The 25,753-nt window shown below is 41.2% G+C and overlaps 2 protein-coding genes across 2 annotated transcripts in view; both read left to right on the top strand.

Moving 5' to 3' along the window:
• Window positions 1-25,753, top strand: part of LOC308331342 (receptor-type tyrosine-protein phosphatase U-like) — a 265,106-nt gene that overhangs the window by 18,472 nt on the left and 220,881 nt on the right. The window lies entirely within an intron of this gene.
• The window catches only part of LOC308331341 (receptor-type tyrosine-protein phosphatase U-like), a 121,798-nt gene that overhangs the window by 18,407 nt on the left and 77,638 nt on the right, over window positions 1-25,753 (top strand). Inside the window, exon 2 of the mRNA XM_080786749.1 lies at window positions 11,613-11,741. Coding sequence (XP_080642875.1) covers window positions 11,613-11,741 — 129 coding nt within the window. The remainder of the gene's footprint in view (window positions 1-11,612; window positions 11,742-25,753) is intronic.

Below are 25,753 nucleotides of genomic sequence, written 5' to 3' on the forward strand. Positions count from 1 at the left end.
CTTAAACTTTCATTCCTTGCTTAATGGTCTGAAAGATGCACACATAAGCTACTGTGCATGCTTAAGCATGCACGCACTGCACATATACACACCCCAGCCTCTCTATATAACCACTCCAGAGTCCAGAGTTGTGTTTGCCCTCTGACCAGATCCATTTGGGCAGTGTGATCACTGTGTTCAGGGCCTTTCAAACGGGAAGCGAGGAACGCAGGTGTTGTTACCTCGATCAATGACCGGTCTCCTCCAGGTTTGCTCAAGAGGGGCGCAACAACGCAAGCGTAAAAAAAGCTAAACAGTATCCAGGTCTGGTGAGTCGCGGGCATGTGCACGTGACGAGCACCCGCACAACAAATTCACGGGACCACACTCATGTAAATACGCTTGCGTTGTCGCACCGCGACTGCTCCCCAGTGCTCCGCGCAAAAGCGCTTGTCTCATTGAAAATGAACTATAGGCGCGTTATATCGCTTCACGTTTGAAAGGCCCTTAACTCTCAGTCTCTATTACCGCTATTAACATGCAGCACCAGGCCACTTTAATTTGTTCCTCTTGCTCTACACCACCTTATTTCTAACTGCTTTGCAGTGAGCTAGCAGTACTCATCAGATCAGTGGTGGTTCAGTGTGAATGTGGTTAGGTTCAATTATGTGCTTGTGTGGCCCATTGAAGGAGGACCAGGGTGTGTGTAGGCTTCACGTCCCGCCCACGGAACAGGACATGTCCGTACGCATGTTAACGCAGGCTGCCAGTAGAGCTCTTATACATCTATATGTACATCTGCGTAGTACATCTTTATTAGTGGTGACTTTAGATCTAGTACATTGGTTTTCTACCCTTTTCATATCAAGCGCCATTATTTATTCAGCATTTGAGGTTTGAGCCACGGACCACCATTTGATGCGATTTAGCGTCTCAGACCCAAAACTAAAGAATATTCTGTCGTTGACACACAATTCCATACTGTTGGCAAAAGTTGATAAAGAAAAAGAAATCTAATTGTGTAGACTTGTAAATTAAGTAATGCAGATGTTTAACATTAATGTAACTCTTATCATACAATGAAACCAAATGGACCCGTACAGGTTTCATTTTACGCTCTCAAGAGTTAAAGATCTATAAGGGTCCATTTGGTTACCAACTCTCCATCATTTATCTGGGGACCACATGGAACCCCCTCAAGGACCACTAGTGGGCCCCGGACCACCGGTTGAAAACCACTGATCTAAGACATTGTCTGGATTGGTGAGGCTTGTTTGGAGCTGACAGTAACAGTATTGATGCAGATGTCCAGCATAGGATCAGGGGGGTTCAACCTTTTTCCATTCATAGTCTTTCAATAGGCCATGGACCCTATTATTGCATTGTAATAATTTCAAGTGTATTCAACTATAGTGAAATTAAACTATTGCTCATTTGACTAGGGACCTCCTGGTGGCCCCTCACACACCCCTGGGGGTCCCTGAACCACTGGCCTGGGGTACAGAATGTCTCTAGTGTAGCGGCGGTGTCAGACTAGGATTATAGGATAATAGAAATATACGTTGAGATGGTCGTTGCATTCAAAGGAGAAAGCTCACGTTTGAGCTTTCTCCTTTGAATGCACACCCCCTGGCCCGTTAAAAGCTGCTTAATTAGCGGTAGCTTCTCTAAACAACTTTAGGAAAAAATATTTTTAATGGTATACTGGTATACTTTTACTGTTAGGGAAATATGTATTTAAGAGATGAGGTTGCTTCATCTCCGCTTGGCTCAGCAGTCACATATTTGCATAGCCGATGTGTTAGCCTGCTGTGCTGAAGAGCTGTAATGACTGGAGTGCAAAGTACTTTCCTGCAACATCTCTGGAAACTCCCTGAACCTGGAGGTGGATATGTGTGGGTGAGGTTGAGTGTTCTGACATTCTGCACCTGCAGGGATGTTCTAAAAGTCTCTCTAAGCCTTGGACACGCTCACCGAATAAAAAGCTAAGCCTGTTATCCCCTTGACCCATTCTCGAACTTTCGAAGCTTCACCTTTAACCTCTGACCTCTCTCCCAGGCGGTTGTTCCTGGAGTCATTTCATGCAATGTGTGTGTGAAAATGTCATACTGTTGAATAATGTCTCATGGGTAAAGCTTCATGTATAATTGGGTTTCTTCCTGGGACTGCTATAATCATATATGGGGGTTTTAATATTGCACAGAGCTTTAGTAGCTACGCTGAAACTAGAACATACTTTGAAGCGTCATGAAGTCTCTTGTGTCTTCCATATGTCCACACTTCTGGACAGGAATTCTGTCAGTGAGTGTTTTCTACACGGAACGAGTTGGACGGTTTACAAGCTACTATTAGAGGCATACTTGATGTTCCCCCTTGACTAATGCTTGGCTGGCTGGAATGAGAGGACGAGGAAGAAACATAGGAAGGAAGGAAATTATGAAGAGTTCCAGGGGGCATCCCGGTCTTTGTTTGCTCTGGGAGGATGTGGGGAGCTGTAATTAAACCTCAGTAAAGACAGTGCAACTCTCTCTGGAGAGCACTGATCGCTCTCACAGCGTTGTTCTCATCACTATGGTTATTATCACCTACCATAATAAGAGAGGCTTTGGCCTAGCTACTGTGTTCCTTTTTCTTTGCCTGTGTGTTTGTGTTGCTTCTGTGTCTTTTTGATATTTTGATACATACAGTAGTTGAGCTTGTGTGTCTCATTTTTTACGATTCACTGATCTCCTCTGAGGCACATATATAGAGGACGAGGTTTTTTTTATATATCTGTCTCATAGCTGTGTTTGCCCAGTGAGGGTCTTTACAGTATCGGCTCCATTTCACAGTAATGCAGGTCGGGCCCCTGCAGCTGGGCAGAGGAGACCCCTCGGTGAGCAGGTGCCTGCTGTGCTGTGGAGTGGAGTGGAGTGGAGGGGGTATTCACTCCCTGAATCTGTGGTGGACACTTGTTATTCCATGCAGAAGCACATCAAAATGATCTTTGTCAGAGCAGGCAGTACAGAGGCCACCCGCAGTGCAGCATAGGACCCAATGCAAAGCATACTGAAAAAAGAGAGTCAAAGAAGACAAATAAGAGAACCTCATCAAATCCCATGACATGCACTCATTTGACACATAGCCGACTTCACTTCTGCTTCTAGCAACTCTCAACGTTTATTTTTTACCATTTTATTATGGAAATTGACATCGAACCCGCGGGCTGTTTGGCTAACTTAATGCAATCACACTATGTTGTGTAAATCAACGTGAAGCCTTTTAACATAAATGACAAATAAGAAAAAACTATAAAATGTGAGCTATGAAGATGTCAGGTTTTATTTATTCATATATTTAGTATTCTACGATTTGAATACTTTTGCACACAATTACACAAGATCAGATTAATTATGAAGGAGCAGACCTTGCATAACCTCATATAAATCAGAATGGTCAAAAACTGTTTCTGTAATCTGTATTATTGCTAATGAGACCAAGCTTTCAATGAATGCATGTAGGTCAGCCCTTAAGACTCTAGCTCACCCCATAGCACTACTCATTGCAAGTGTTTCCTATTTATATATGCTAATTATACTATGCATGTATGTACTATTGTACTGCATGTATATAAGTAACCCTGATAAGGTTGATTTTAGCCTTGCCGAAGCCAAACAACTAAACAAGGCATCAGCTTCCATTCATAGGTCCCTCTTCTCTACTATAGCATACAACAATATCATTTAATGACCATGTCATTCATTTTGTAGACTAGGGTTGCTATTTACTCTGCTCTTGCATTTTGTACAACTGGTGATAATTGTGCTGATGTGCTCTATATTTAACAGTGTGGAATTAGGCAGATTTTGGTGCTGAGTGAGTAACATTCATTGTTTCAGTTCCGATGGGTTTTTGAGTGCAACTGTGCTCATTTATCCTGTAATTTGTTGACTAGTTCATGCCATTCCGATGTTGCACTTTGTCAGTCACACTGGATAAGAAGAGCGTTGTGCTAAATTGGACGGAATTGTGCTGATTTTATCTATGTGAACCGTGAAGTAATGCAGGAATAGAAGATTATAAGGCAGATTTTAGCCTTGCTGAAAAAAAGGTCTGTTTTTATTCATCATCTTCCATTCATAGCTCCCTCTCCTGTTATCCTTTCTAACAATAGAATTCACCGGTTAAGCAGTTCTGGTGGGTTTTTAGAGAGTGCATTTCGATTGTGGGAGATGAGAGAAACTTAATTTGTCTCTAGTGGAGGCAGAATGTGGAAAAGCAGAATAATATACTGAAGGGATAGAGGCTCCACTAATGAGATGTATCTGCACTGGACACAGTGGCTACTTCCCTTTTCCACCGGAAAAAATTGTTGGCTGATAAATGAATCTACCTGCTGTGTTGCTTTAGTCAAGGGTAGAATAACTTGTATTTATTTTCTTTTTGGCCAGATTACAACCTCGCTTCACCCATCCCAAACTGTTTCACATTCACACACACTGCTGGGTCGAAAAGAGGTCAAATTAATTGTCTACTCCGGTGGGTAAAATGTGGTTGGTATTTTATAAAGATTCAGGGGTTGGATGAGGCCACTGCTGCTGGCTCTCTATTGATGAGGAGTGTTTATACAGTAGTGCCTCCTCTGCAATAAGTAAACTTGTCAAGAAGCTGATACTGTACATGGTCTGCACTCGCCTCAATGTAAATCAAACCGCAACCACGCTTTATCTGCAACTAAACAGAAGACTCAATCAGAACATTCTGGTTTCTGGACTAAAGACTTTCCTTTTTAACAAGGACTTGTAGATGTGTGCTTTTGAAACCTTTTAGCTGTGTATAGGTGACCACTGATCGAAATGCATTAATTGTTTGGATTAGGTTAGTCCTTTTAAATATTTAGTCATTTTTTCCCCTTGTTGTAGCACTTTGAGATTTGCTTCAAATGTAAAGTGCGTTACAATTCATTTTTTTAATTAAATATTATTATTATTACTTGCGCAAGCAGAGCGCGCAAGTAATCGTTTCGCTTGGTCTCTTCGAAGTGAAGACAAGTTTTCTTCAACGGTAAATCTGTGCCTGGTTTGCTGGGACTAGTTACAACATTACGTCATCCTTGAGAGAGTACATGGTGTGTATATGACGTAATGTTGTAACTAGTTACAAACTAGAACTGCACTCTGCCGAGTGCATACTTGCTTGTTGCACACTAGTAGGCCATAAATGGCCTACTAGTGCGCAAGCAGAGCGCGCAAGTACTTTCGACCGCTGGAAAGTATCACATCTCAGTATCTCTGTGAAGGAACGTTTGAAATGTATAATAATTACGTGTAACTATTTGCTACCTAACTACTTTTTTACAGAAAAATGAATCATTGATATGTGATGAAAAAAAAAGGTATATAAACTGAATTAAAATATATTATACAGTATAATTATTTTATTATTATTATTATTATTTTGCCTTGTGGGTTCCATGTAAGGGCTTGTCTTGTGATGCTGGTATTGGGCTTATTTTATATAACGGTAAGTCTGTGCCTGGTTTGCTGGGACCAGTTACCACATTACGTCATCGTTGAAAGCTGGGACCAGAGTACATGGTGTGTATATGTATGACTAGCTCTCAGTGATGACATAAGAGAAATGGTCATCTGTATAATCTGGTCCCAGCAGATACCACATTACGTCATCTTTGAGAGCTGGGACCAGAGTACACGGTGTGTATATGTATGACTAGCTCTCAGTGATGACGTAAGAGATATGGTCATCTGTGTAGTCTGGTCCCAGCAGACCAAGCACAGATTTACAAATTACAAATCACATTACAACTACATACAGAGTATGTAGTTGTAATTTGATTAGCAGTATACTGTGGTTACTTGGTTCCAAAAAGTGAAGCCAAGTTTTTTTCAACCGTAGGTTTGTGCCTGGTTTGCTGGGACCAGTTACAACATTACGTCATCGTTGTGAACTGGGACCAGAGTACATGGTGTGTATATGACGTAATGTTGTAACTTGTAACTTGTAACTAGTCCCAGCAAACCAGGCACAGACTGTATGTAGTTGTTCTAGTTACAACTACATACAGAGTATGTAGTTGTAATTTGATTAGCAGTATACTGTGGTTACTTGGTTCCAAAAAGTGAAGACAAGTTTTCTTCAACGGTAAATCTGTGCCTGGTTTGCTGGGACTAGTTACAACATTACGTCATCCTTGAGAGAGTACATGGTGTGTATATGACGTAATGTTGTAACTTGTAACTTGTAACTAGTCCCAGCAAACCAGGCACAGACTGTATGTAGTTGTTCTAGTTACAACTACATACAGAGTATGTAGTTGTAATTTGATTAGCAGTATACTGTGGTTACTTGGTTCCAAAAAGTGAAGACAAGTTTTCTTCAACGGTAAATCTGTGCCTGGTTTGCTGGGACTAGTTACAACATTACGTCATCCTTGAGAGAGTACATGGTGTGTATATGACGTAATGTTGTAACTTGTAACTTGTAACTAGTCCCAGCAAACCAGGCACAGACTGTATGTAGTTGTTCTAGTTACAACTACATACAGAGTATGTAGTTGTAATTTGATTAGCAGTATACTGTGGTTACTTGGTTCCAAAAAGTGAAGACAAGTTTTCTTCAACGGTAAATCTGTGCCTGGTTTGCTGGGACTAGTTACAACATTACGTCATCCTTGAGAGAGTACATGGTGTGTATATGACGTAATGTTACAAGTTACAAGTTACAAGTTACAACATTACGTCATATACACACCATGTACTCTCTCAAGGATGACGTAATGTTGTAACTAGTCCCAGCAAACCAGGCACAGATTTACCGTTGAAGAAAACTTGTCTTCACTTCGAAGAGACCAAGCGAAACGATTACTTGCGCGCTCTGCTTGCGCAAGTAATTACGTCATATACACACCATGTACTCTCTCAAGGATGACGTAATGTTGTAACTAGTCCCAGCAAACCAGGCACAGATTTACTGTTGAAGAAAACTTGTCTTCACTTTTTGGAACCAAGTAACCACAGTATACTGCTAATCAAATTACAACTTCATACTCTGTATGTAGTTGTAACTAGAACAACTACATACAGTCTGTGCCTGGTTTGCTGGGACTAGTTACAAGTTACAAGTTACAACATTACGTCATATACACACCATGTACTCTGGTCCCAGTTCACAACGATGACGTAATGTTGTATCTGGTGGGACCAGATTACACAGATGACCATTTCTCTTACGTCATCACTGAGATACAAATCCAACTACAGATTTCGGAAGTATTTTAGATCATGTATATTTCAACAAATTTTGAAAGTATTATTACAGAAATTGAAGTTAGAGACACATATTACTCTGATCATGATTTCTATGATCACTATAGTACAAAATGAAATACATTTAAAACAATTGACAATTTACAATAAGTAATAAAATAATTATACTGTATAATATATTTTAGTTTATATACCAGTTTATATACCTTTTTTTTCATCACATATCAATGATTCATTTTTCTGTAAAAAAGTAGTTAGGTAGCAAATAGTTACACGTAATGATTATACATTTCAAACGTTCCTTCACAGAGATACTGAGATGTGATAGTTTCCAGCGGTCGAAAGTACTTGCGCGCTCTGCTTGCGCACTAGTAGGCCATTTATGGCCTACTAGTGTGCAACAAGCAAGTATGCACTCGGCAGAGTGCAGTTCTAGTTATTAATAGTTCCTTTTGTATTTCATTTTGGTGTAATTGTGATCCTTCAAATGTATTTTTTCGCCTCTACTACACAGTACTCAAGTCAATGTACAAGTAAAATATTCTGACTTTGGATAATTGAAAATTGTTTACTGTTTATTGTCTACAGGAGAATTGCCAGTGTTATTTTTATGCTCAATGTTATTTTTATATCCTTACCAGCCAATTAATATTCATAAGTATGAACAGCTAGCTCATGTTTCAAAGCAACAAATCGGAGGAATGAGGGCAGATTCTACCATGAACCACTGAAGTAAAAAAGAAAGAAAAGAACAATAGGCATCTACACTGACAATAATACGAGGACAGAGTAATTGGCAGATAATCTGCTCATCCTTCACTGTTCATATTCCCATTTATGAAAGACAATCTCTGAGAAATGTGAAGGTATCCAGGCAGAGCTACAGGCAGGTTTATGTTCATTATATCTGAGTATCTATGGTTACTCTGCTTTAATCAGTGTGCTTCTGGTAGTCAGTGTAATTGTGAATAGTCTACATTCTAGACGCATGATGAAACGTAAAGAAACGTGATGAGAAACCCACCCTACTTCTTTGAAAATAACTTATTTTGCATGACGTCCCATCATCATTCACATCCAACCGTTACTTCAATCCACCCTCCTCTCCTCCTTTTAGAGTCCTCCTCACAGCGCATAGCTTCTAAATCTATCCCTACCTCTAGGACAAAATGAATGATACTGTATACAATTTATATATACCGTACTATCCCACTTCTAGGATAAATGTTACTCTATGGTGGTGGACTATAAGTGAAATTTTCACAATACACTTTTCATTTGTTCTCAGACACAGAAAACCTACACTCGAATTTGGGGCAGATTTTACACTCAATTGATAAATGAGGGCCTATGAGTGCTCCACAGTGTGCGTAGATTCTGTTCTTACCTACGAACAAATCACAGTTAAGAAAACATTGAGGGATCCCAAAACTTTCTTAAAAACGTGGGTCTAAGAACACATTTCCTCTTAAAAACTTCTTAAGGACGGTTGCCGCATGAGGCCCAGTGTCTGTAGTGTGTTCTATCCCCCACTAGCTTTCCCCCAGAGCCAAACAATTGCACTCTTTAAAGGGAAACTTCACAGTTTTTGCAAAAATAAATAAATACAAATAAAAGCCAATGATTTAAAACGATATAAAACAGTATTAAACTAAACTTCTCCACCACTGTCATTGAGGTTATATAAACATAATCTGTACAATGTGCCTTTGTCCTATTCAACAAGTATCCCATCAATCCATGTGGAAGTCTAGTTGTTTGGGGAGTGTCTGGGCGTGGTGTGACGCTGACATCAAACTCTCCACATGTCCAAGGCCTGCTAGTCTCCTCTGCAGCTCTTGTTCTACAAATGGCCTCTTCTACCTTTTAAAGTGGAGAACAATCGATTCGCTCGCACAGATTTACAGTATTTATCCCCTCTCCGGTCCTGAGAGACTTGTCAGCCGTGACAGCTTCTCTCACTGATGTTATTTTGGGCCTGTGAGTCCAGAGGTCGACCCATCTGTGGTTTGATCGTGTGTCTGTTGGCAGAACAATGCTTTAGAACTGTACACATCATGATGAGCGGCAATTACATACCACTCAAAAAGCTCCCACGTGTTTATTTATGTTTCTTCCTTTCTTGGTTATGTATCACATGTTCTCAGTTGTCGTGAAAAGCACACTTAAGTGCAGAGCTGACATGCATTCTATTTGTATTCATTTAGAAGTAAATGCCAAACAACCACTCAGCAGCACTCACTCACGACACACACACACACACACACACACACACACACACACACACACACACACACACACACACACACACACACACACACAAGGGGGTGGCTTACACTCTTTTAGTTTATCTCATAGAACAGGACGCTGAAAGACAACAACATGACAATGTGTTATATAAGTTATAATAATAATAATAATAATATATATATATCTCTGTAGTCATGTGATCAAGACGGATCTGTCCGATTTTCCATTCCGATTGGCTAAGATTGGCTTCCAAAGTTTACAGGATTGGTCCGTTTTGAACAAAAGGCCTCAAATCACAAACGCAGCTTGCAATGGTGGAATCTTTTGCAAAACACGTTATTGGCACAAAAGGCCTTATCATGAATTTGAAGGTCCAATTATTGCCATCTCAAAGGCATATAAGAAGAAATGGCTTTCTTCTTTCCCTTTTCACATTGGCCTATTATTTATAGCACCACCAGGAGGCCACAATAATCTGACCTGGCGGGAGACCTGTGCTCCGAGGAGCACTTTTCCTAGTTTATTCTCTCTCTCTCTCCATGCAGAGAAGGAGGCCTCTCTCTCTCTCTCTCTCTCTCTCTCCATGCAGAGAAGGAGGCCCCTCTCTCTCTCTCTCTCTCTCTCTCTCTCTCTCTCTCTCTCTCTCTCCATGCAGAGAAGGAGGCCTCTCTCTCTCTCTCTCTCTCTCTCTCTCTCTCTCTCTCTCTCCATGCAGAGAAGGAGGCCTCTCTCTCTCTCTCTCTCTCTCTCTCTCTCTCTCTCTCTCTCTCTCTCTCTCTCTCCATGCAGAGAAGGAGGCCTCTCTCTCTCTCTCTCTTTCTCTCTCTCTCTCTCCATGCAGAGAAGGAGGTCTCTCTCTCGCCACAGAGCCCTGCTCCACCACTCACCCCGTCTCATTCTCACACAGCTGCATGGACACAGCACTACAACCAATTAAATACTCTGACACACACAACCTGCTTCAGTGCTTCAGGCATGGAGGAAGTGAGTTTTGTTTGTCAGCGGGAATGGTGGAAGTGGCAGCAGAATCCAAAATTAGCTGATGCAGAAAGGAACACAAGGCGTGCTGCCGTGCTTGTTTATTGCAAAGGGAACGCAGGCCTGCCACATATTAATAATGTTTTATTCTTATTTTTTCCAAAGGGAAAACGTACTCTACAGTGCATCAGTTAAGCCAAACAGATGGAGCTTCTGAACAAAAGCCCCAAGAACAGTGAAGCTGGGCAACGTAAGAGGATAAGGTCTGTATCCCCAGATGGGATACGTTTATAGTGGAGTCTGGCACGGAGTCAGAGAGAGTGTTTAACACCAGCAGAGCTACTGCCAAGTACTTAAAGTGATCACTTGGAGAACAGAAAAGGTCCCTGCAGGAGACTATGACTATGAGGCCCCAACACCATGCCAAGGTCAAGATGGGCCAGGTCACTGTGGGGGTGTTGATTACACATTATTATGGTGCCAGTTCTTGCCAGTGGGTGTTCACCGGCTCCTCTCACTATATAAGGGGATGACACAAATTTGGTTCTTAAAACCCGTTTTAACCTGAGATCAGCACCAAAAGGGGTTCCCGCTCAAAATGGGTTAAACATGTACTGTATAGGCACTGACCTTATGGGAAAATTGTAGAAACCATCATTCAACAATAACTTCACAAGACTAAAAGGAACACTGTGAGAAGAAGGTATAGATATGGAGCTGAGTCACCTTGACAGACTGAGTGATGCTGGGCTCAATGTTCTCCTCGGGCTCGTCTTCTGTATCAATGCTGTCCTTTCATATTATATTATTTCCACAGGGCTAACAGAACCAAATGGAATGGATGGAAATGTTAGTGAGGCTGCAGCCTGGCTCTGACCATTGCTTGAGATTTAGCTTATATCTGGAAGGATTGTGTCGAATGGGTTTAATTACGACTGTATTTGCTGAGGGCCTGTGGTGATGTGAGTTGTTCCATCTTGTGCTGCTGTTAATGATGGTTATCATCAGGTCTCTTCCTTACAGAACATTTATTCTGGTACCATGAAACAAGACATTTATTTCCTCCAATCATGTACAGTACAGTAATGTCCAGTAACAAAAATACAGTAATGTTGTTACATTTCTCTTCCCTCTGTCCAGCTGGCTGTACGTTTGACGAGGACTCTGAGTCCAGCTGGTGTGAGTACCGCCAGGGACAGGAAGACGACTTTGACTGGCAGCTGATCAGAACCAAAACATGGCCGCACGCCACTCCTGACCTTCTACCAGGTAGGATATGAAAACATTTACCATTATCATCCCCATATGTGCAAGTTGAAAACCTCTTTAGATGGTTTGTTGTTGGCTCAGGGGTAGAGTACCTGGTAGAACGGCTGGATGGGAAAACCATGAGGTTCACAGTTCGATCCTGGTTCCAACAGAGTTAGTGTCGACTAAGACTCTGAACCCGTAATTGCTCGTCTGGCACTGTTCATACCGGACAAGTATTAGTTATATGCACGAACATCTGGCATGGCTAATGGTTGAAAAGAAATTAGCAGTGAGTCTTCTAATGCTACTGCGGAACATTATTTCCACCTGTAAGCCGTATAGGTTGGCAGTTAAAAATGACTTGTGAACATGCTTACAACACCAGAGGAGCAGCTTCTGGCAACATAAGAATAAAAACAACACCAACATCTAATTGTCTTAAACACACTGGTAAACAGTATATAGGTCAATAACTCTCTGGAATGCTCTGCCCAAAAACATCTTATCTACAATAAATTACAACATTACTTTCAAAAAGAATATCAAGAGATACCTTGCCAATTTGCCAAGTACATAACTGTGATTTGTAAATTTGTTCTTTTGCTTTTATAATGTGAATTTGTTTTTTGTATTTGTTTTTATTTTGTTCTGTTTTTTATTTTAAATAATGTATTTTTAGTTGTACATCTTATTATCCTGTATTTATTCAGGACCCCAGGAAGACTAGAGGCTCAGTCGTGTCTCTATGGGGATTCTTCAATAAACATAAACATACCGCGACTAGCGACGGGACCGCGATGGGCTGTCAAAAACACTGATTTCTATTAGAATCGAAACCAGTGATTTAGATTCAGAGATATCAGTGTTAGAAGGTTTTGGCTCCCATCCGCTATAATGGAGGGGAAACACTTTTTTATGACAGACCGAACAGAAGTGGTTTCGAAAGTTGCACAATAGACGCTCCTAGACTTTAGTGTATTGCTCGCCGATATCAAACAAATATAAAGGTTAAAAGACGGAACATCTCCGTCTTGGGCAGTCTGAGTCAACAGATGGGATTAAAGACTGAAGATTTCTTTTCTTTTTTACAACCAAAGGTTGATATTCATAATGGATGAATGAATTCAGCAGATCCGTTAATTTAGCAAAATGTGAAATGTTTCATTTTCTTACTGTGTCTCTAAAGCAATAGATCTTGGAGCATAGCGATAACGTGCAAGTCACTTCACTGGTGCTGTGCAATGCATAGATCTCGCACATCATTTTACCAAGGGCTTTAAATTCCTCCAGAGCTGCTAAAGAGACTGCAATTGAGACAACAGCTTAGTTTACTGGGCTCCAAGCCTCCAACAGATCAATAGTATTTAATCGCAACCACAAACCAACGGAATACCAATGACATGAACCAGCTAAGCTGAAAAGGAACAGTTCATGATCTCAGCCTTCTACTTCAGTCTTGCTTAGGTTACAGTTGGGCTCTGTCTAATTTCATACCTTCATACCTTCCTGACATTTCAGAGGGGTATTTAAGGTGAAAAGCTGAGCTGCTGGTGATATAAGTCAGTGTAGCATGTATGCCATTGTCCAGCCAACCTTAATATGCAATTAACCTACTTAGACACGTCTTGCTGGGTTTAATACTTTTTAATAATAGATATAGCCCTTCTTCCATAGATTGATCATACCTTGCTGGACGACATGATGACACATGATCTGTGTGTGTGTGTGTGTGTGTGTGTGTGTGTGTGTGTGTGTGTGTGTGTGTGTGTGTGTGTGTGTGTGTGTGTGTGTGTGTGTGTGTGTGTGTGTGTGTGTGTGTGTGTGTGTGTGTGTGTGTGTGTGTGTGTGTGTGTGTGTGTGAATTTATCTTCTTACCAAGTGCTCATTGTAAAGCTCATGAGGCTGTTAATGATCAAGAAACCAATTAAGCTCTCTATTTAACAGTACCATGGATATCATGCATAATTGGTTACATTACCTCAAACTGTTGAGTCACGTTGAGAGTAGTATACTTTGTAGTATAATTTGTAGTTGTCAGTTTGATTGGTTTGCTAGAAACTCCTCTGAGCTTTAAGGCAAGTGGTCATTTCAAAAAATTTAATTGATGTTATCAGCCTCCTGGGAAAGAGTGAAGACATAACTTGACTTTCACACTTGTGTGCGTGCGTGCGTGCGTGCTGCACTGGATGAGTGAAACTTAATTAAAAACCAAGAACACCCCATGTACTGTACTGAAGGGCAATGTGAAAGACGATAAAAACAGAAATAGGAAATAGGAGATTGTGTCCTTGGGGCCCGGGGTACACCAGACATGTCCAAACATAAGGGAAGATTAGACTTTTCTAGCACCTTAACTAATGCTCATAAGTATATCATGCACAGCATACATCTGCTGCTATATGCTCACGCACCTTTTATCTCAGCCACCGGCATGTACAGTAAATGTAGATGTATTTTATTTAGTTTTTTCTTGTTTGATCTCCTTTCCCCCTCAAACTGTTCAGGCTACTGCAACAGCAACTTGCAATGGGCCTGGTCTACAAGATTCACTACACCACTAAGATACTAAGATATGTACAGACGTATGGAAATGAAAAATGTGTTTCACACAAACAAACTCAACCTGCGTGTTGCAGAGTGAAACTACAAAATACAATGCTCCAAATAGCCATTGCAACCCGTCTTTAATGTCAACGGAAGTCCACAATTCCAACACCAGAGGGAGTTAAACAAACCATGTGCAACCCAGATTTGGCCCAAACAAGGGGTTAAATTAATTTAGCTCCTATGCCACTAAAATGTGGAACGCCCTACCAACAAAGAAATGTGAATCCTAGACTCCTTCAAAACCGCTCTCGAAGAGCACTTACGGGCGGCTACAATTCAAAACTGGGCCCTGTAAAAACTGGGAACAATGCACACAAAAAAATCACCCACTTCTTTTAGTTCTTTACTTCTGTAAACCTGTGATGTTACAATAAAGCTGATTGTGAAGATTAAGGCCCAGGCTACACGTATATGGATATTTTGCAAAATGTACATTTTTTTGTGTGTTTGGGTCTTTCAGCTACACGCAAACAGGTTTTTGGAAACGGATAAATAAGTGAAGATTTTCGAAAGATATCCGGATCAGTGGATCTGTGTAGTCATACGAAACGGAGCTTTTGAGAAACGACGATGTCACCGCTTATTTTGCGCATATCATTTTTACTATAATTAGGTGAGAAATGCAGCTTGTGCATTTCTCAGATAGATATCCGTGTAGGAAACTACACGGATATCTATCCAATTGTTCATGTTTATATATCACTGTTAGCAACTTTAAAACGTATCATATGTTGCATCAACTCCAGCGAGCAAAGGCTCTGCTCTGCTGCATCCAATAATAAATATATCAGCCTACTAGTCCAGTGCGGCCTGGTGATTTCATTTGTATTGGTGCCGAGTGCGAAGCTTGAACAATAGGTTAATATGCGGACCGCTACAGATAAACTGTGGATATTAACCTACCAATAAGCCAAATGCCAAGTCTATGCGTGGTGTGTGCAAATTTACGCACATAGTGTGACATGCTTACAGACAATGAAAGAAACATGTTCCACTTCCACTCACAATTTAGGTGGCTTTTAAAATGCGGTACTTATTCCTTAATTAAAAAATGATTGGCATGATGAGTGTAAATATAAAATCAAATATAATATACTAGCCTACAATTCAAACCTGCTTCTGCAGTGATTTTAGATGGATGATCTGACATTCATGAATTCGACATAAATTGCCCCCAAAAAACATTGCGCCTTTGCTTGAAGTTTCATTGTTTCAAGTTGTAGAGTAACTAGAATTTCGTGCGCGCTTCGCGCGCACTCATCCCAGAGCTACTTCGCCACGCACTATGGGAAGAAATAAATGGCGGGAGTTGACTCCACATGTAGTAACGGATGGGTTATTGGAAATGTACCATTGTTTTGTCCTGAATGTTTCCACAGCCTAATTTCTAAAAGATTGTGACTGTGGGACAGACATACAGTCTGACATACAATAGGCTACACGTGTGCACAGTGAAGAAACAATGACCTATATGCCCAGAGTTCTTAAATTAACATAGTTGGATTTTAACAGAAAGACAATGCCATAAATCAGTCAAAGTAAGTGACAGACTCAACAGTAGCACACAGCATGCAAGGCAGCGATGCATGCATGCAAACATGTTTGTCCAGCTGAGATTTAGTGTCTCCATCTCTCTGTGGAAGAGGTTGCACATGACCTGTACGGCCACACTGAGGCGCTCCAACACAAACACAGACACAAAACAACACCACGCTGTTTGTCCAGTTGACCCAAATCAACACCAATACCTAGCCTGTTTGTCCAAAACACACTATCTGCTCGCCACGTTTCTACTTCGCCACAACCTAATGTTAGTAACAAATGTAGGGGAGAGCCGCCAAGGTTGTAACGCTTCACGGTTGTAACATGGACGTTATCTCTTGATTGGTCAACGCCACCATGACGCCATCGCGTCAGTATGTGTACAGCAACGTACTCTACGTGGCCAGGGGCCTATTTCACGAAACTTGGATTAGAGATTAAGCCGGGCTTTAACACATATCCTGGCTTAATATATCCTGGATCAGTGCTTAACCGGTTTCATGAAAGCTGGTTGATCTTGCCAGATTAACTTAACCAGTTAACCTGGATATGTTGAGGCTTGATTCGGTTTCATGAAAGTGATGCTACATAAATTACCATGGAAACTTATGCTTTGGACTTAGCCTGCTCCGGACCAGGCTAACAGCCAGGTTTAACCTAATCCTGATGTCTTTACTGTTCATTAAGCAGTCAAACTGATCACAAACCAATGATGTTTTCCAGATTTATTCAATTATTATGGGTTTATGTTGCCTTATTTGTATCGGTCTGCATTAAAGGACTAATTTAAGCACTATATAAAATCAAATAACCAAAATATATAGGCTGCACAACATCATGACAGCTTGTGAGCTTGTAGATCAGCTGCTTTTGGTGAATGTTCCCCATGATTAGGTTTGCTGTCGTGCAAGTGCACGGTTAAGAAGAATTATTATATATATATATTTATTTTTTGTGTAAAAGTGAAAACCACTAAATATTACAATTACTCATTGTTTTACAACATATTACCATTATAACGTTTCACCCATAGTCCTACATACTTACACCTAGAAACCCCATTCAAACCTATTTAGGTTCATCCTACGGTGGACATGTGTGCCTGAAAAGGAATCTTTGAAATGTTTCATAGTTTTAGAAATATAGTGCTTTCAAATTTGAGACATTTATAGGCAGATAGTGGCACCTCAAAAAATCACTTTCACCTAGAAACTCCATTCACACTTTGTAAAATGCAGTTTACTGTGGAGACACATGCTGGAACTTGTTACTTTGAAATGTTTTGTAGTTTCAGAGTTATTTAACTTAAACGCCCAATGTATTCTCAATGGCAATAGCACAAATTTTGTCATGCTACATGAACCCATGACCCTCACCAGTCTGGCCCCTGTCTGGACAACAACCCCCTTCCCCAAAGGTAGCTCCCTCAGAGGAGGGAGTTATGGCCAAATATCACAATGCGACAATATCATTATGCTTACAATATTAAGAATTCTGTTTTAAGTTAATAGTAGTGGTAAAATGTAAACTATATTTTTGGGGTAGTTAATCATTCAGTCTATCCACTATTGAGAGTATGTTCTCTCTTTAATTACAGCAGCAGTATTTATTTTAGAAGCTTAAGTCCTTGTATCAGTAAGTCTTGAATAGATTAGTAAAGATAATGAGATATACAGAAGGGGGCTGTAATGCAACTATTAAGGATGCAAACTGCCTTAATACCCCATGAAGAAGAAGGATCAGTAAATCTTTGATCCACAGAAGGGGTCTAGAGACAAAAAGGCAGACTGTCTATGAAGCCAGGCTTGCTGATCCCGGCTCGGCAAATCCGCCAATTCTGAGCCTCGCTTGGCTTTAGTGGAACGGAATAAACCAGGCTGTAAAGTTCAGGATTTAAAAAGCCTGGCTTTGGCCTATATCCTGGATTAGTTAATCCAAGATTCGTGAAATAGGCCCCAGGAAGTTTGAAGTCTTTCCCTTTGTATGTTCTAAAATTGTATTGTATTGTGTAGTGTATTGTAAAATGAGTTTAGGGTTGTATAACATTGTACAACTCAATCAATCAAACGTTTGTTTAATCAATGTATTGCCCCATTGGAAAAAAAGAAAAGCCCAAACTGGTACACCCGATACTATTTAATATTTCCCTTATGTTTGATACATTTTCTTATCACATCCATGGTATGAAAACAATGCTAAGGAGTTGCTTCAATGAAATATAATTGCTTTAAGCTGAAAACGATATGTTTAATGGTGTTTTTTAGCGTTGTTACATTTATCATGCATGCCGTTACAATTAATCCGATATGCGCAGCAAATGTAACACTGAAACAGCGTCCACGTTCGGTTTAATAACTCCCGACCTGTTTCATCCAAAAAATAACTTGAAGTGGTTTATGGTAGCTGACATGTGTAGGTCCGTTGCCTGAAAATATTACATGTGTAGCTAAATGGATCTCTGAGTAAAAAAATGAAACGTGCAAAATGTTACATCCTTGGCGGCTCTCCCCTATTCGTTTACTCACAGCACAGCACCGTCACTCCTGTCAGTTATTTCGTCCTAATAACTTGAAGTGGTTTATGGTAGCTGACATGTGTAGGTCCGTTGCCTGAAAATATTACATGTGTAGCTAAACGGATCTCTGAGTAAAAAAATTAAACGTGCAAAATATGTTCTAAAATTGTATTGTATTGTGTAGTGTATTGTAAAATTAGTTTAGGGTTGTATAACATTGTACAACTCAATCAATCAAACGTTTGTTGAATCAATGTATTGCCCCATTGAAAAAAAAGAAATGGCCAAACTGGTACACCCGATACTATTTAATATTTCCCTTATGTTTGATACATTGTCTTATCACATTCATGGTATGAAAACAATGCTAAGGAGTTGCTGCAATGAAATATAATTGCTTTAAGCTGAAAACGATATGTTTAATGGTGTTTTTTAGCGTTGTTACATTTATCATGCATGCCGTTACAATTAATCCGATATGCGCAGCAAATGTAACACTGAAACAGCGTCCACGTTCGGTTTAATAACTCCCGACCTGTTGTGTGTAAGTAGCGTGGTTAAAAGGCCGTGTGTTTCTGTTGTAAACAACTCATGTGAGGTCTGCGCACACTGTATGTTGCTCTGGCAAGCTGTCATCAAATGCTGCTAACGTTAGCATGTGTGCTATCAGGCAAAAGCTGAGATAGATATGAAACTACTACTGGGGAAAAGGTCATACAAAACACAACACCTAATTTCGGAATGTTATTGTGACCTATTGAGCACAAACAGACCATCATGATTTGCTTGCTGGACCTAGAATTTATTTATTAGCATTAAATGTCCACTCGCCCATCTTAAAAGCAAGATGGCTGCGACAGATTGTGACTGTGAGCTCGACGGAGAGAACAGAGCTGTGTGTGTGTGTGTGTGTGTGTGTGTGTGTGTGTTGTGCTTGTTGGGGAGCCAATGGGAAGCCTGGCTCCAGGTTGCCAGGTTAGCGAATTCTAAGCGAGTTGTAGTGTGTGTAATTGCATTGGTCCAAAGCAAACGTCAATTGAAGTGAAATAAATGGTTGTTCATTTTCAGGTCATGTACGCTTTTCATGAGACAGAAATAAATGTGAAATGCAATGTATAGGCTATTGTAAAATCCCAGGGTGATATAATACCCAATCCTGTGTGATTGTAAGCGAGTTGTAATGTATGTAAGTGGCGTGGTTGTTTTCTGGGCGTGTTGGGCTTGTTTGTGTCCCTGTGTTTGGCAACAGCATAGGCAGCATTGATTCCGTGTTGCGTGTAGGAAAGGCTCGGGGATGTGGGTGTTTGGGTGTTTGTCCCGAGAATGTGTGTATTAAAGAAATGCATTGGCGGCGTGAGTGTGGAAGTGAGGCATTATTAGTGGCAATGCCGAGATTATTCTTTGTGGGCTGGTGCTGAGTTTTGGCGAACGACGGTTTTTGAGGAGATAGGCCAGGACCACAGCGAAGGCCTACGAAGGGTAAGTGTGTGACGTCACTGGCGTGTGAGTGTGTGTGGGTGTAGTGTGTAAGATGGTGTTGTGGGTGTTGCAATAGCGACGTAGCGGTTGTGGCTTTGGGTTTTTTTCTTCTGTATGGGTACGACTTCTCACTTGTATAAATAGATATGAGGGTTTCTCTGCATATAGCAGCCATGTTTCGTCATTCAACAATACTGTCACCATGTCCAGCCTGTGACAAAGAATGTGGGTCATTATCTTCTGTTATTGTAGGAAAGATAGTCATATGACCCACTGTAATTAACCTCTCTATCACAGACCTGTGGAGTTCAGTATATCACAGAGAGCAGCATGTTGTCAGTGATGACCCCATGAAAACACCTCTTAACCACCTGAGTCATTCTGTCAGGACAACATAAATTACGGTTGTTTACTCCCGCTTATGAATGACACACTCCAATTATCTCAATGTTGTAACTCCTACTTCAGTTTTAGTCCTGCTTGTGTGCCCTATGTGACATCATGTAAACAAGGGGGTCAATAATGATGCCCTCCCTAATCTCTCTCTAGTTTATGAAAGGCACTTTTGCATAATATTTGCTTTGCTCTTCAATATACACTGGACTTTTTTATATCTGGTATAAACATCATGATGCACTGCAGCGACTACAAACTGGTCCTAGTAGTGGTTTGTAACATTGGTTCTCTCTCTCTCTCTCTCTCTCTCTCTCTCTCTCTCTCTCTCTCTCTCTCTCTCTCTCTCTCTCTCTCTCTATCTCACTCTCTCACTCTATCACTCTATCTCTCTCTCTGTCTGTTGGTAGATTTCATCTCCTATTATTGTATTTTAGGATTGAAATGTATGATTTGGATTGACACACAGTCATGGTGCAGCTGACTGGCAAGTGATATTACACAACTCTCTTTATGTCTGCTAGCAAGACATCTTCTCAAGATTTTTATTTTATCTGTTGACGGCAGAGACGGACAGATTCATAAATGTATTCAAGTCAGTAGCACTAGGATAAATAATCATTTTCAAAATTATCTGGCAAAAAATTGTTCTAATCCTAAAACCTTTGTTAGGTCAGGCTATGATATTCTGACTCACAATGGATGAATATGAATAATAAGTATTTATTACTATCTTAATACTGTATATATTGAAATTCTTAATTAGGAATAACCCCTTGAGATACAGTATCTAGTTTTCGAAAGGGCCCTAAAGTACTTACATACACTCACACAGTATACAATACAAAACAATTAACAGAAGAAAAAAGAAAGAAAAAACAAACAAACTGAAATACCACACATCAGGGTATTAAACTCTAGGCAAGCACAACAGCAATTCCTCTTTACTCCTCTGCTCTGTTCCTCTCTCCCTCTAGCTTTCATATCCCCAGTCCTCCAGTCGTCTTCCGTATGTGTACATGTACATTTAAATAGTTAATTTGTGTTTTGGCTAATGGACCTTATTAAGGTGGTCTGTGGGGATACGGTGCTTATCTCTGTTTGGTTGAATTAACACAATCATTCTGAACACTACCTTGTTACTTGCTAGAACTTACAGTACACACCACTAAAAGCAACAGTGAGTTAAATTGCCTCATTCGCCTGGCTAATATCACATCCCAGCTGTCACAGCTGCCATGTGACGGCAGCGGTGGCTCAGGAGGTAGAGAAGCCCTCTGGGGAACTGAACTGAAAGGTCCCGGTACGATCACTGTCTCCTCCTCGCTTTGTGTTGAAGGCCGCTCTTACATGCAGGGTCCCCCAAGGCTCGATCCTGGGCCCTATCCTCTTTTTGTTATATTGTCTGCCCCGACCTATAGGGTCTATCATCGAGAAGCACGACATATCTTTTCACTGCTTCACGGATGACATCCAGATATATCTGCCCTTACAAATAAATTCCACCAACTGGAATGCTTCAAGACAGAGTGCCATGATTTATTTCCCCCCTGGCCTAAAACATGATACGTTTTTTTGTGGCCCCTGGGGGGGGGGGGGGGTCCCAGATATAAATGCCATTAAATGGGGGCCTATGCATGTCAAACTGGGGATCCTTTTCAAATGGGGTCTTGCCCTGAAAATGTATTTTCAGGGCAAGACCTCGACCTTGCGCGTGCGGACTCGGCCCCCAGCCTGGTACCCTAGTCAAAATATGGCCCTTGAGGAAAATGTATTGGGGAACCCTGCCCTAAACCTTCAGCTTTCAGAAAGAAAGAAAGAATACACAGGGAAAGCATATTCGCATATTATAACCACACAAGGGAGTCTAAGAGTAATATATGCTAACTCCATATGCACAGTACAAGTAAGTACAAAACTGAAAGCAAGACGGAAGTGATCTTCTTTGGCCCTGACTCCCTCCATTGGCTCCTGGTCCGTTTGGGAATTGTCTTTAAGGTTTTAATGTTTGCTTTTAAAGTGAGAAATGGGCTTGCCCCGGCCTTTCCTCACAGACCTTATTAAGAAATAAACTCCACCCAGACTTCCAAGGTCGGGTAACCATGGCTGCTACTGGTTGAGCTCACAACCAAGAAGAGGACTAGAGGTGAACGAGCCTTAGCTGCAGCTTCCCCAAGGCTCTGGAATAGCCTGCTACTTAATATCAAATCCTCCCAGTCCATAGAAAATTGTAAATCATTACTGAATGAACAATGAAGCAGTACATTTTCGAGCACATTTAAACCCTGATACTCGAAGACCATAGATTTCCATCTCATTATTTTCTGGTGGTGTATCCTTAACTTGTTTTTCAATTGCTGCGTGTATTTGTTGTGTCATTGTTGTTTCTCCTGCTGTGTTGTATAGCACTTTGGTTGGCTCCGGTAATTTGAAATGTGCTCTATAAATAAAACAATATTTGAGTTTAGTTGAAATTACCTTGAGCAAGAGATTGGACCACTAACTGCTGCTGAGAAGCAGGTTGGTGCTGGTGTATGGTGGACTCTGGAGGCAAAATATTGTGTTACTCAAGTAAGTAAGTAAGTACAGTACATTATATTTATAGAGCACATTTCACAGACATCAGTCACAAAGTGCTTCACAACAATAAAAGCAAAGTGTATTGGTATTTGCTTACACCACCAATAAGAACAGCACTTGTTTCTCTATTACTCTTGTTATGAACCCTCCTTTCACTCCCTGTCTAACTCTAACATTAGAAAGTGCAATTCCTTCTTCCTTCTCCCCTTTCTTTTTCTCATCTCATGCGCTCTCCCTCTCAGGTGCATTCCATCTATTTTTAGGAGACATTTCCACATCCACCACAGACTGTCTCCCTGTCTGTGTAATTGATATATTGTTTTTTTATTATCAGTTCTACAGCTAGGATGAACCAGGACTTCAGGACTGATGGATATTATTTAAATAATGTAAAATTAGACCTGCGACGCGTCATTCGACACTTTGTCGCTCTAGTCTAAGCATAAATGTGGTATTCAAATGTAATTTCTTTTTACAAAAGATCTTTTGTATAAGCTCACAATGTGACACATTGTGAGCTTGCCTTGTAGGTTGGCAATTTTCAAAATGTATATGGGGCTGAAGTGTTTAATGTATGTTTTGTCATAATTATCTAAATGTAGTGGAGTAAAAGTACAATATTTGGATCTGAAATGTAGTGGAGTAGAGTAGTAGGCTACACGTATTGGAAATTGGAATTGCTCAAGTAAAGTACAAATACCTCACAATTGTAAAAAGTATGGTACTTACAGTAAGTACTGTAAATGTACTTAATTACTTTCCACCACTGCGTATCAGTTGCGCCTGCAGCTCTCTGACAATCAGCTCATGTCTCCGTGCACAGCAGGTGTCTCTGAATTGCAGCTTGCTATACTAGGTGTGTGTGTGTGTGTGTGTGTGTGTGTGTGTGTGTGTGCGCGCGCGCGGTGGCAGCGGAGCCATATGTGTCACATGATCTGCGGTTGCTGTCGGGTCCCTCTTGTGAAGCTGCTTCACACAGAGGGATGACATGGTGACACGGGGACGGTTATCAGAGGCGAGCAGGGCAACCCCTGCTCTCCCCGCTCCGCCGCCCCCTGTGGGGTTCCAAACACGGGTAATTGGCTTCCTGTTCGGCCTCCTGACCACTAATGGGTGACACTCTCTCACTCTCACACTCTCTCTCCCTCTCTCCTAATCCCTCTTTCTTTAATTTTCTCTCTCAACATTTCCCTCACTCTGGCCTCTCATCTTTTCCGTGCTCATCTGTTGCAGAATTGAAAGTCTGCACTGCAGGATAAAGAATATGAATTAATTGCGGTGGTGAACATCTTTGCACTGTTGCTGTTTGAAGTGCAGACAGACAAGTTATATAAGGGCAGTGAGTGGAGGGGAGGGGAAGGCAGCATTTTGACTTCATTTATTTTTCTGTTCAACATAGTGAAGTAACCTTTAACAGTTATTGTACATTTTCAAGTTTCTGATGCCATGCATGAATAAATGGTGCATTTATTTAGTGCCTTTGCCCAAAGCTCTTTACAAGGTTGATTACTTTCAGCCTTTCAGACACTGTGTGACAGTGGAGATAACAATGTAAGGAACCAACCTGCTCGTCAGTAGCAGCTGGTTGCAGGAGGAGCCGGGAACCTTCTCATTCCATGATTCAAAAACCTCTGGAGACTTTAGTCTTGTGCTAACTTTGTAATTGTTTTGCTGTGTGCATTTTCTGTACTGCTGCTTGTCTTCAAGTGACCCCGCTGACCACTAGAGTGTTCCTTGGAGCTGAACTCTCAAACCTTCAGGGTTTCTTTCCTCCGATAGTGGAAGACTCCCCGAAGCTCATCTTATAATGCTGACATGAACTGACAGGAACATATACACTCCCGCAGCAGCTGCTGGAGGGAAGATGCGAACACACACACACACACGCACGCGCACGCACGCACGCATACACACTGGGAGAGAGAATCATCTGCAAGGGTTTAGCCACTCTGTAGGATGTGACGTTCCAGGCAGCAGGCTCCTATGTGAACCGTGGGCTGCAACTCCTACAGAGAAGCATGCAGCCTTTTGATTGGTCGCCTACACTTTTGGTCGCTCAATTTTCTGGACCGTGCCCGAGGCTTATTATTACACTGTGTGTGATTGATGCTCTGGGCTTTTCATGCAGCGAAGAAATGTTCAACACCCTGAGAAAGAGTCGACCTCTATTTAAATTTGTGCAGAGGTCAGTGCTGATTTTGACAGCAAATGTTATAGGCATGGTCTTTTGAATTAGTTATCTGAAATGTTTTAGTTTGAGTCTAGAATTAGTTGACAGAATATGTGATTTTGTCAACAAAAACATATTTTGGCGGGCCTTGATGGCTAGCTTGGTTCCATGCTGAAAATAGCCGAACTACAAGCTCACAACGCGTTTCTGCCTTCCCAGCTGTGGAAATAATTATAATATTATTATGGACCCCACCCCTGTGTACATTTGAACACGCAGGACATTGATCCTCTGCATTAAACCCATCCTATAGCTGTCCATGGAACGGTGCCCTGTAGGCCAGGTGTAGGCCATCAATACTGAGGTGTCTGTCAAACTGCGCCTAATGTTACACCCCAGCTATCGTCTATTTAGGAGCAGTGGGCCAAACAGAGGCAGCACCTGCAGGGAGCAGTTATGGTTAAGTGTCTTGCTCAAGTATACTTACAGTACATACTGTAGCACACATAGCTGCAAAGTGGAGACCTTCTGCTTCCCATTCAGCTACCCATTCAACCTCGGACAACCCCTATAGAAACTATAGGCATCCTGTGAGTGGCACAGGGTCAAGCGGGGTCCATTCCTTCCGTGGTGCCTCCGCCTCGTTATGTAGATAGATGTTATGTTATCCAGATGTCAACATACTGTGCTAGTTCCTCTCAGAGCTGTGTTTTTTTTTCTATAATTTTTTTTATCCCATGATTT

This window comes from Protomyctophum bolini (genome assembly GCF_963924005.1).
Source record: "Protomyctophum bolini genome assembly, chromosome: 17".
Lineage (NCBI taxonomy): Eukaryota > Metazoa > Chordata > Actinopteri > Myctophiformes > Myctophidae > Protomyctophum > Protomyctophum bolini.